A 12257-nucleotide genomic window follows, 5' to 3' on the forward strand; every position below is an offset into this window, starting at 1 on the left:
GTGACCCCGGGCATGAAGATGGAGGTAAGTTTAATTTTAGGGTGGAACTCCGCTTTAATAAATATATAAAGAGAAATATATACAGTAGTTATCATGTGTCAGAACATGTAATTACATTAAATCTTTTAAACTTTGGTTTCACTTTTTAAACTTGGCTGCACTGTAATCTCACAATCTCTCACGAGATTACAGGCAGTCCACTCACTTTTACATAGATCTCTGCCATTTTCAGAGGAAAAAACGTCCCTGTTTTCCCTTTTGGGAGTAAAGGCAGTCACACTGTCCACTTAGGAATTAAATTATGTATGCATGTGGAGAGGGACATAGAATAGTAGGGAAAGCCAGAGTTCTTTAGTCCTGCAGGCAAGGTTTACAAAAATGGCTGAGAAATCAGTGCAGTGTTGTCAGCTCAGGCAGAAAGTTAGGAGCCCACTGACTTTTTGTGTCAGATTTTCAAGTATTTTTTTGCCTTCATTTCATTTTTGAATAATGTTTGTAGCAGAAATAAAGTGTTGACAATGTACCTGACGCAGAGAAGTATTTGAGAAAACATCCATCATATAATCTATTCTGTTGGCCAACAAAATGTATCACCTGTACTTCCAAGTGGTTGTAATTTCAAACGGTTTTATTTATCTTAATGCATTAGGATAACAAATCTGTGTGCAGCAGCTGCTCCCCCAGCACCCCCTACTACTTACATCGCTAGAAAAAGAAAAAGGTGTGGGAGCTGGGCATGTATCAAGGAGAAAAATGAGTTTAGGCACCCTCGTCCCTTTCCTCTTGTTGGGCCTACTACTTACATGATCCCCATCTTCCTCCAGCGATGTCCACAAGTTCTTCAGCCATTCTGGACTCTCCTTCTGATTGGCTGAGACACAGCAGTGGCGCCACTGGCTCCCGCTGCGGTCATTCAAAGTCAGTTAGCCAATCAGGAGAGAGAGGGAGCATATGCTGCTCTAAAACCTGGATATATCTTTTAGCATTGATGGTGCCTTTCCAGATGTGCCAGCTGCGCAATCCATATGCATTAATGCACCCCATACCATCAGAGATGCAGGCTTTTGAACTGAGCGCTGATAACAAGCCAGAAGGTCCCTGTTCTCTTTGGTGCAGAGGATTTTTTTTTTTTATTAATTTGACCACATAACAGCTTTCCACTTTGCAACAGACCATTTTAATTGAGCTTTGGCTCTCAGAGGACAGTGGCGTTTCTGGATCATGTACATATATTGCTTCTTCTTTGCACGAAAGAGCTTTACCTTCCATTTGTGGATGGCATGGCAAACTATGTTCATATACAGTCGTTTTTGGAATTATTCCTGAGCCCATGCAGTGATGTCCATCACAGAATCAGGTCTGTTTTTAATGCAGTGCCGTCTGATGGCTCGAAGATCATGGGCATCAAATATTATGCTTTGGCCTTGTCCCTTGTGCACAGAGATTTCTCCAGATTCTTGTAATCTTTTAATATTATGTACTCTAGATTATTATATATTTAAAGTCTGCAATTTTACGTTGAGGAACATTATTCTGAAATTTTTCGACAATTTCAAGACGCAGTTATCCACAGATTGGTGAACCTCTGTCCATATTTATTTCTGAGACACTCTGACTCTCTAAAATGTGCCTTTTATACTCCATGTTACTGACCTGTTGTCAATAACCCTAAATAGTTGCAAAATGTTCTTCTAACTATTCCTTGTTCTTACTTTCCACCTTTATGTTGCCCTGTCCTAGCTTTTTTCAGACGTGTTGCTGCCATTAGTTTTTTTTTTTTTTTTCCAATAAAAGTTTTATTTTATTCAAATTAAATGAACAACAATACAGCGATAATCAACATACATCGAATACATAGAAAGTAACACTCTTCTTGATACATAGAATTAGCATAGGTTTCTAGCCATTAATTTTTTTTTCTTAAAATGGTACATTTTCTCACTTTAAACATTTGATATGTTTTCTATTGTGAATAAAATATTGGCTTATGAGATATGAAAATCATTGCATTCTGTTTTTATGTAGATTTTACACAGTGTCCCAACTTTTTTGGAATTGGGGTTGTAATATCTAAGGGCTTAAAAGCCAATTAGTCACATGAACCAATGCCTGACTTCAAGGGCTCGTTTACACAGGCGACGACAAGACCAGGCTGTTAAGCTAAGGTTTTTCCAGGATTATCTTCCCTAGATCGGTCTTGGTGATGTCACAGGACCTTAGACCACCAGAATCCAAGGGTAAGGAGGCTGCCAGAACTAGTCTAGCAGTGTTACCCCACTGCCAAGGAGGACTTTTTCCAAAGTTCAGCTTTGAATTTTCTTGCATATGTTGTTCTAGTAGTACAAAATTATAAAGAGCTAGGACACATTAATAAAAGGTTCCTAGTGGAATGTGGTTTGTCACCTTTGTTCTATCCTGGTGGCCTGAAAAGAAGAAAAAAAAAAACAAAGGTGCAATTATATAATACAATTATCACACAATTACAGTGCACAATTCTAATAGAGAAATTCTAGAAATCTACTGCGTTATTTTTTTAAATGTACATTTATTTTTTAAAATCTATTTAAAAAATTGGTACTTTTGCTCATTAAGCTAAAAATTAAATCATGATGCAAAATAAAATAAAAAATCATTGTCAGCAGCAGTTCTATAGGCAAAAACATCTAATTTATGTGGAACTCCACCCAAAAGGGAAAGTTCCCCTTTAAGGACTCGTCTCCCGCTCCTCCTGCACAATTGGCACTTTTGAGGAACGGGGGGGGGGGGGGGGGGGGGGGAGAGCAGGTACCCAATTTTCACTGGTACCTGCTCCCACTTCTCGAACTGACTCTCTCCTCCATCCCTCCTCCCCTGCAGTCTTCTGGGGCACTGATAGGTCCCAGAAGACTGCATCCACCATTCAGGATGCGCAGCGCGACAAAGCCACAAGCTGTCACAGCTGGGTGTCCATAGTGAAGATACCGGCGCCGCTGAGGGAGTACAGATTATGAAGACTGCTGGGGTGAGCACATCGCTGGACCGTGGGACAGGTGATTGGCTGTTTTTTAAAAGTCAACAGCTACATTTTTTTTTTGATATGTGCCCAGAGCTCCTATTTAAAGAAACACCTAACTTGAACCATGAAGGTGAAAACATCTCTGCAGAGGGCATCCCTTGACTCCCCCATTCTCTTTTTGACTTACATTACCTGCAAAACCCTTTCTGCTCTTTATTTTTCTGTAGTCAACATTGAAAAGACTGGTGTTGGAGAAGAGGAGAATCACAATTACAGCCATGCCAATTCATCCAGAGCCACCCTGTTTGTTTTTTCCACCACTCCCCATGTCACTGTGCACAATGTACAAATCTCCCTTAATTTCTTTAATTCACCAGAGACCGGTCCAGCCCTCTTTTTTGCAGAGATGCCAGATGGTCCATATTTTTTAAAACAACCAAGATATGATCCGGATTTATGGGCTGGTACCTTTATTTGATTGGACACTGGCAAAGCCTTTGCGGAGATGCCCCTAGGACTCCCCCTATAATCCTAACCCATTCATTAAGTTCCCCCTTTTTTTTTCAGTGTCTTATAATGGACATTTTCTCCCTTACAGAGAAATCACTCTTGGCTCTATTTCAGGCACACAACAAGCGGTCTACCTGAATGATGCAGACTTTTCTGCAAAAATGTTACAGTTTCTCAGACAACGAATGGCTCTAATACAGCCATCACTGCCCAAGGCTGAAAAGCACCAGTCTCTTTCTCCACTCCCACTGCCTCTAACAGAGTCAGATAGTGAAATACCTCCTTTAGGCACCTTGCACACGATACTCCTGTTAGAGCATCTACGTTTTCTGGCGTAATTGTAATGCGTGCATTTTCGCGAATTTTCGCGCTTGCGCAAATTCGCGTTAATCCGCGCAATTGCGCATAAATTTATTCTAGTGTTCTGGATATTCAATTCACATTTTAGGGTCATTTGCGCGCATTCGCGCGTATTTGCGCACATCAGGCGTAAATTACTGACCAAAAATGCAGATTTTTCTATTTTGTTCTTACTGAAGAATAAGAGGCGCTCAATTACGCGGCTGTGTGCATAGGCACATAAGAATGAATGGGCTCTATTTTAGCACAGAAAAAAAAAATGCTGTACTGAGCTTTTTAAGCTGCAGTGTGCAAGAGGCCTTAGAGGATGTAGACAATAAGGGGAATGAAAAGCAGCAGGTGGTAGTGTTAGAGGAAGGTGCAGAACATTTCTCACCCCCAGGGTCCTATACCTTTGATGTTACAGCTTGACGCAATATGCTTGCCAAATGTTGATACACTCCTGTGCGCTGTAAATTCCATATCAGTACAAACTTGCTATTCTTAGACCATGAGTTAGGCCCCTTTCACATAGGGCAGATCCATTTGGATGGACTCTGCTAGCTCAGCAGGGGATCGCCCTGTTGATCCCCGCTGAGCAGGCAGATGACAGGTCCATCTCCACTCACTGTGCAGAGACAGACCTTTCAGAGTCCCGCTCTCCTCTATGGGGAGATCGGATGAAAATGGATGGCCTGTACGTTTTAATCTGATCCGACCCGCTGGACGGATGGCGAATGGATTGCCATCAGTCTGTTTTTAGGGGATCTTGTCGGATCGGATGCCAGGCGGGTGTCAGCGGACACATGGAGGCGAATGGGTGGCCTTATCAGGTCCACCTGAAAAACGGAGAGGCAGACCTGATTGGTCCGATCGTGTGAAAGGGCCTTATAGGCTGGCGCATTTAGATGATTGGACACTGGCAAACCTTTTGAGGACATGCCCCCTGTGAACCCCAATATAACCCTATCCAACTCAGTGAATCCCTAGTTTTTTTCAACACGCAATGCAGAGTAACACAAAACAGAGAGGAGAATGTAATGTACTGTACTTCAAGATGTAGTATTTACAGGTAATTAAAAACGTATCCTATCTTAATCGTATAGTACAGGACACAGGCATTAATTATAGGCCCTGGGATGTCCCCAAACAATGAACGAATGCCCAGAAAACTCCTACTGACCTGATGGAGTGGTAATGTATTGGTGGAGCAGGTGCTTTATCCTTAGGGTGTGCGCTCTTGAGGGAAAGTTGCCTTATTCACCTGGTAACGGTGAATCTTGTAACAGGATGTCCTTTGCGAGGTCCTGAGGGTGGAACAGATAGGGAGTCCATATTCCTGACGGGAGCTCAAGCTTTTAGGCACATTCTGATGGCTCTGACCATCTTTGGACAGTGAACAGTAATCTCCTCTGGGTGCTTAGCAAACAAGGCACAGAGAAGGAAGCACTATATTTTGCTGAGGTGGAAGGCTGACACAACCTTAGAAAGAAAAGTCTTGGGTGCAGGACCACTTTGTCCTTTTGTGAAGAATGAGAAATAGGTCCTTACAAAAGAGACGCTAACTCAGAGATAGATCTGACTGATATGATATCCACCAAGAAGGCTACATTGCAGGACATATCATTCAAGGGGAGTTCCCTGATGGGTTCAAAGGGTGGTTTCTGCAGGGCCGAGTGAGCCAAATTGAGGTCCCAAGGAAGCACAGGGTGCTGTAAGATTGGTTGATCCAAGCAACACCTCGAATAAAGGTTTTTACAAGAGAAAGAAAAACATGAGGTTTTTGGAAAAGAATGGACGAGGCTAAAACCTGTCCCTAAAGAATACTTAACGCAAAGTTCTGGTCAAGTTCCAAATGTAGGAAAGCCAGTATGTGAGGCATAGATTAATCTCTGGGGTTGAAGTGCCTGTATTCAAACTATGCAAAGAAGGAATTCCAAATTTAACAGTAGATCTTTGTAGAAGTGTCTTTCCTTGCATTTAGCAATGACAGATTCAGAGACCCCCCTGTCCCTTAGGAAGTAGGCTTCAACAGTCATGCCGTTAAAGCCAGTGAAACAGAAGTAGGTGGAACAGGGGACCTTGAGACAGCAGGCCTGTCTCTTAAGAAGGGTTCAGTGGTACAGAGCCATTTTTATCACTTTGGGCTCTAAGATGTTGATAGGGAGCTTGGCTTGCTTGTGTACCCATGTTCCCCAAACTATCAGAGATTGGAACACTCCTTTCCAGTCTTCGGGGCTGATGTCTGTTGTCACTTTCATTGGTATGGTAGAAACGACGTACTCATTGTCAGGGCTGGATTGGAAATCCATTAAGCTAGGGAATTTCTTGTTTGGCTGGATAGAAGCATAGATCCATGGCAACAAAATGTTGTGCTGTAGAGGCCTTGGATGTATAGGACAGATTCAGGGTACGCCACCATGAGGCCCAGAACGTTCATGGATAATCTGACAAAGGGGGCTCAAGTGTGAAATGTGAGAGGGACCACAGAGGCCAGTTGGGCTGTATCTAAAGTATCTGAAAAGCCTTGTGGACGTTTGCAGGTAGCTGGAAGGGAGAGGAATTCTTAAGAAGATGTTCGTTTAGATACCATGCTACCTGAATGCCCCGTTTTCTTCAGAGGAAAAAAGAGGTGCAAGTACCTTTGTGAATACTCTGGGAGTAGAGGATAGGCCAAATGGCACTGCGAAAAACTGTAAATGTTAGGCCCCTTTCACACAGGTGGACCGTTCAGATCCGCCTGTCAGTTTTTTTCATGTCCCCCCATGCATCCCTATGGGGAATCGGATGTCAGCAGAGACATGTCCGCTGACATCCGATCCGATGTGTCAAATCTGGACAGATGGAAACCCTATTTTCCATCCGTCCAGCGGATCGGATGAGAACGGACCGACGGTCCGTTCCCATCCGATTCCCCCATAGAGATGTATGGGGCTCTGATAGCTGTGTCTCCGCACACAGCGCAGAGAACAGCTGTCATCCTCCTGCTCAGCAGGGGATCGGCGGATCGATCCCCCGCTGAGGTAAACTGAGTCCGCCGATGGAGCGGATAGTGTGAAAGAGCCCTTAGTCTCCTACTGCGAAGCCCAGAAAGCACTGATGAGAAAGGTAAATGGGAATATGTAGATAGGCATCTTGGATGTCCACAGATGCTAAGTATTCCCCTTGTCTCAGAAATGCATAAACTGACCTTGCTGATTCCATACAAAACTTTGGAATTTAAAGGTGCTTGCTTAGGGCTTTTAGATCCACGACAGAACAAATAACACCGTTGGGTTTTGGTACTTCAAACAGCTTTCAATAGAATCCTTTGAACCTGTCCTCCTGAGGTACTGGAATAACTACTCTCAGGGACAAGAGATGGTCCAGGAAGGTTTGCAAGTCAGACTATCCTTAAAGGATAAGTTCACTTTTAGTAACATGTTACACCCGTATTCAGGATGTAACGTGTTACTAAAGCAGCAGCCCTGCCCCCGCCCCCATTAAAAAATGTTTTAGCATATGAGCAGGCAGATGGCAGCTGTGTCTCTGATCTGTGTGCGGAGACACAGCTGTCAGGTCCCGCTGTTCTCTATGGGGGAAATCGGATGGGAACGGACCGTCTGTCCATTCTCATCTGATCCGATCCGCTGGACGGATGGAAAATAGGGTTTCCATCCCTCCAGATTTGACAGATCGGATTGGATGTCACCGAACAAGTCTCCGCTGACATCCAATGCCCCATAGAGATGCATGGGCTGTTCAGATCCGCCAAAAAAACTGACAGGCGGATCTGAACGGTCCACCTGTGTGAAAGGGGCCTAAGGGAGGGAGGGCAAAGGGACAATAACTACCAGTTACTTTTACTGAGCGCGTGAACGGACAATGCTGTGTAACTGCTGCAATATTTGATGAGGTTTTGTAGATTTAGAAACATTGAGACTTTAATTCATTTTAATTGACTAACTATGCTTTGTCATGTCCTGTAATACCCCTCGATTACTAGGCAATATTATGTGATAGTTTGCTTGACAACTACTTCATCATGCAAATTTTATCCAAATGGATTTTATTTAATGTTTTTTAAAACTTTCTTTTGGTAATATTTAAAAAGAGAAAGTAGAGTCAAAGCTTTTTAGGTCACACATTTCTTCTTGGTTACAGGAGGGCACTTCCACTTGCTCTTCTGTGACCCAGAATCAGCCAACAGCAGATAAAGCCCACTATCAGCTGACAGCGCAGAGCAGCTTCAGGCTCTGGAAGGATCCTGGCCATATTGTCCGGATCCACCCAGGTGCCAGATTGACAGGTGGCTCCAGCTATCAGTGCATGGCTGAGAACAGAAGTCAGCTGCATCTGCACCCTCTCCAGCCTGACGTGCTCCAGTGAGCACTGGAGGGGCAGAGCAAAGAGCGGCGACTGACAGTCACTGCCTTCCGATCTGAGAAGGTCAAATAATCACTCAGTTCTTGGGCTTAAAGCCAACAGGGGAAGCTGGGGTTTGTTTTTTTATTAAACCTCTAACTTCTCCTTTAATATTTTTTACAATATAAAGCAAAAACAGAAAAAAAAATAGTTTCTTCTACTGTTTAAAACATATGAAGCATAAATGCTAGGATAGTATGAAAACCACCAAATGACCCTTTTAGGAATTTAGGAAAGTAGACACCTTAAGGTAATCTCATTTTTGAAAATGATATTGAGGTTAAACATGGATGTAATGGTGAACTAGATATATTAAATGTACAGGTCATACACAAGGGGGGGGGGGGGGGGGTTGTGGGGTTAATGTACAGATTTCATACAGTGGGTGGATGGGGAAGAAGGGGTTAATGTACAGGTCCCGTAGAGACAGGATATAGATCAGACGTATAGGAGAGGAGTAGGGGGAGAGGGTGAAAGTGTATAAAACAATCCTACAATTAATGCATTGTATACTTTGAATATCTGCTGCTTATACAGGAAGCATTCATTCATTTATTCCTTCTACTCTCAGGGCTCTCAGACGTAAATACTACACTGTTTCCATCCACGATCTCTGATTGACTGTCACAGGGATCACAAGGTACAGTGCAGCTTGGATCGGCTCTGTACACTATGACTGTAATGTGAACCATCAGAGAACAGCTCACACCACAGCCATTAACCGGTGTACTGGCAACCAAAGGATTATTTCTCCAGTGGCATTTATAAACAGAAGGGAACAAATAGGGTTTAATGTCTCACAATGGCAAAGCAGTTAATAGCTTTCCATGCTAATAGCCCTGTCAGTGTGCAGGTATCTATCTGTGCCGTCATGTTCATCTATCAGAAGGTACTCTGTACCACATTTCCCATAATGCTTAGAATTCCTGTTGCTGTCTGATATTAAAGTGTTATTAAAGAAAAAGGTTTCTATTTAGTTTTGGATAGAGTGGAGAGGGAGTAGAACCCTTGTCAGTTTTTACTGCTGTCTGTGCCCCCATTTGGGAGATTCACCATCTCTATTAGTCCTGTTTACCATTCTAATCAAAGGATCAAACTTTTAAATACACGTCATGCAATCCAACACTCCTCATCACCTGAAGAATTGTTAAGCCTTCCTCTACTAAACAAAAGCATTAATATTGCCTTCTGTGTTATCACTTCCTGCCCAGTGAAAATGTTGTAACCGGGACAGAAAGTGAGTTGAAAATTTCTCTCGCCAGAGGTTCTAATTCTTTACTCTCTTCAAAACTAAAAGAAAAAAAAAAATAAGAATTTAAGGATAAGAATTACCTTTTTATTTAAATCTGCAACCAATTTGCAATTCTGATTTTTTCTAAAACTGACAAAATGTTAAAATGACACTTTCTTACAATATACCTACCTGTAGGCATTCCGTATACACACAGGGTACAGAATGCCCCCAGAATTATTATATATCGCTTTAGGCATTCAGAAAATAGCAGCGTTTCTTCACATATGGAATACAACGCTCCATTGTGTTACCACAAAGTTAGCTGAAGAAAGTTTTCCATAGGATGGGAGTTATAATATTGTTAGGTGAAGTAGTGGTCATGTCATAGAGAAATGATAAATACTTACATTTCTTGAGGCTCCACATTTATTCTCTTAGCTTAAACGTAACACGGCAGGGTCCATCAGGCTGCTGGGTCCCAACTAAGTGCAGATTACTCTGTAAAATATAAGAAAAATTCCATTTTAAGATCGGGTACAGCAGAAATCATCGTTCTCTGCTCCAATGGCCAGGGCCAGACTTGTGAAATGGACATTATACTATTCCTTAAAGCGGAGTTCCAGCCTTTTACTCACCTGTCCAACGGTCCAGCGATGCGGCCGCCGGAAGCCTCGATCCTCTCCCTCGGCGCCGGCATCACTGCTGTGGGCACCCGGCTGTTACAGTTTGCGGCTTCACAGCCGGGTACCCACTGCGCATGCGCGAGTCGCGCTGTGCGCCGTGATTGGCCGGCAATCTTCTGGGACCTCTGACGTGTCCCAGAAGATTGCAGGGAGGGAGGGGGAGAGGAGAACTTCCGCTCAGGGCGCCGCGGCGCTCCGAGCGGAAGTGGGAGCGGGTACCTGTCAAAACTAGGTACCCGCTCCCCCCCCCCCAAAAAATGACATGCCAAATGTGGCATGTCGGGGGGTCAGGACTCCCTAAAGCGGAAGTTCCACTTTTGGGTGGAACTCCGCTTTAAAGTGGTTGTAAACCCTTATCTCAGGGCTGGCCTTAGACATTCTGCTGCCTGGGTCCAAGAATGAAATGTCCCCCCCAATAAAAAAATCACACCCACCAAAAGTACCCCACACCCATTATTTTATAAACCGTATATACTCGAAAACGTATACTTCTACTTAAACTTATAACGTATATACTGGGAAAACTTATTGACTTCGAGTATAAGCCTAGGGTGGGAAATGCAGCAGCTACTTGACCCAACTGGATCCCCACAAGACCCAAAACAGGGGCTGCGGGCATGGTGCAGGGGCTGCGGACATTGTACAGGAGATGCAGGGCTGTGGGCATGGTACAGGAGAAGGTGCAGGCATGGTACAGGAGATGGTACAGGCATGCTACAGGAGATGGTACAGGCATGCTACAGGAGATGGTACAGGCATGGCACAGAAGATGGTACAGACATGGCACAGGAGATGGTTCAGCCATGACACAGGAGATGGTACAGACATGGCACAGGAGATGGCACAGATGGTACAGGCATGGCACAGATACGGCACTGATGGTACAGGATATGCAGTGCTGCAGGCATGGTACAGGAGTATCACTTACCTTTTCCTGCAGTGCTGCAGAGGAGTCTTACTTACGTTTCTGCCTTACATTTAAAAATAGCGCCGCCCGGCCTGGGAATAGCTGAATGTGTATGGCATGGGTGTCCAACCTTTTGGCTTCCCTGGGCCACATTGAGTGTAGAGAAATTTTCTCGGGCCGCATATAAAAAATATACTATAGTTAAGGTATATAAGTAATAAAATGCCCCTGTGCCCTTCCCGCGACACTGCTTCCTGTATGGCCCCTGTCACAGGCGGAGGAGGGGTGCATTTCATATCACTCCCCCTGTGACAGAGCTGGAACTATGCAGGAAGCAGTGGCTCCGTCACTGACTGCAGACATCCTAAGTCTCCCGCGGCAGCCGGGAGATTGCACGGCACTTGCAACCTAGTGCCTGCCCATGCAATGCAGCCTAAATAGTGCCCATCCAATGCAGCTTCACCAGTGCGTGCCCATCCAATGCAGCCTGATAAGTGCCCATCCAATGCAGCCTCACCAGTGCATGTCCATCCAATGCAGCCTGATCAGTGCCCATCCAATGTAGCCTCACCAGTGCATGCCCATCCAATGTAGCCTCACCAGTGCGTGCCCATCCAATGTAGCCTCACCAGTGCATGCCCATCCAATGTAGCCTCACCAGTGCGTGCCCATCCAATGAAGCCTCACCAGTGCATGCCCATCCAATGCAGTTTGCAATGAAGAGAGAGGAGAGCCGCTGGATTACAGAGCGGGGATCTCACGCTTACCTGGCGACTGCTGTCATGCAAAGTCCTGCCTCCTGGACCGGCTCCTATGATAGATGTCACCAATGTGCTGTCTATCATAGGAGCCGGTCCAGGGGGCGGGGCATCATATGACAGCGGCAGCCGGGTAAGCAGGAGATTCCCGCTCTGTTTGTAATCCGGCAGCGCTCCTCACTCCCCCTTCCCCTCCCCTCAGAGGCAGCCTCTGCCAACAGTTAGTTGAAAGCCGCTGTGGCCCTGCCCCCGACTCGACTTCCTTCCTCCCCAGCAAAAAAAATAATAAATAAATTGTCAGGGGGCAGTGGGCCGCATTACCTGTGGTTCTGGGCCGCATGCGGCCCCCGGGCCGCAGGTTGCACATGCCTGGTGTACGGCTTTCCCGAGCGGCGGCGGTGCATGCGCATTGACCGGGGAAAAGGTA

At 44.8% G+C, this 12257-nt stretch overlaps 1 protein-coding gene across 1 annotated transcript in view; it reads right to left on the reverse strand.

The window, feature by feature from the left end:
- Positions 1 to 9741: 9741 nt before the first annotated feature.
- The window catches only part of CYP39A1 (cytochrome P450 family 39 subfamily A member 1), a 169369-nt gene continuing 166853 nt past the window's right edge, over positions 9742 to 12257 (reverse strand). Inside the window, exon 12 of the mRNA XM_082249199.1 lies at positions 9742 to 9980. Within this exon, the coding sequence (XP_082105325.1) occupies positions 9909 to 9980 (72 nt within the window). The 3' untranslated portion in view covers positions 9742 to 9908. The remainder of the gene's footprint in view (positions 9981 to 12257) is intronic.

The sequence above is a fragment of the Pelophylax lessonae genome, assembly GCF_965119305.1.
Source record: "Pelophylax lessonae genome assembly, chromosome: 3".
Lineage (NCBI taxonomy): Eukaryota > Metazoa > Chordata > Amphibia > Anura > Ranidae > Pelophylax > Pelophylax lessonae.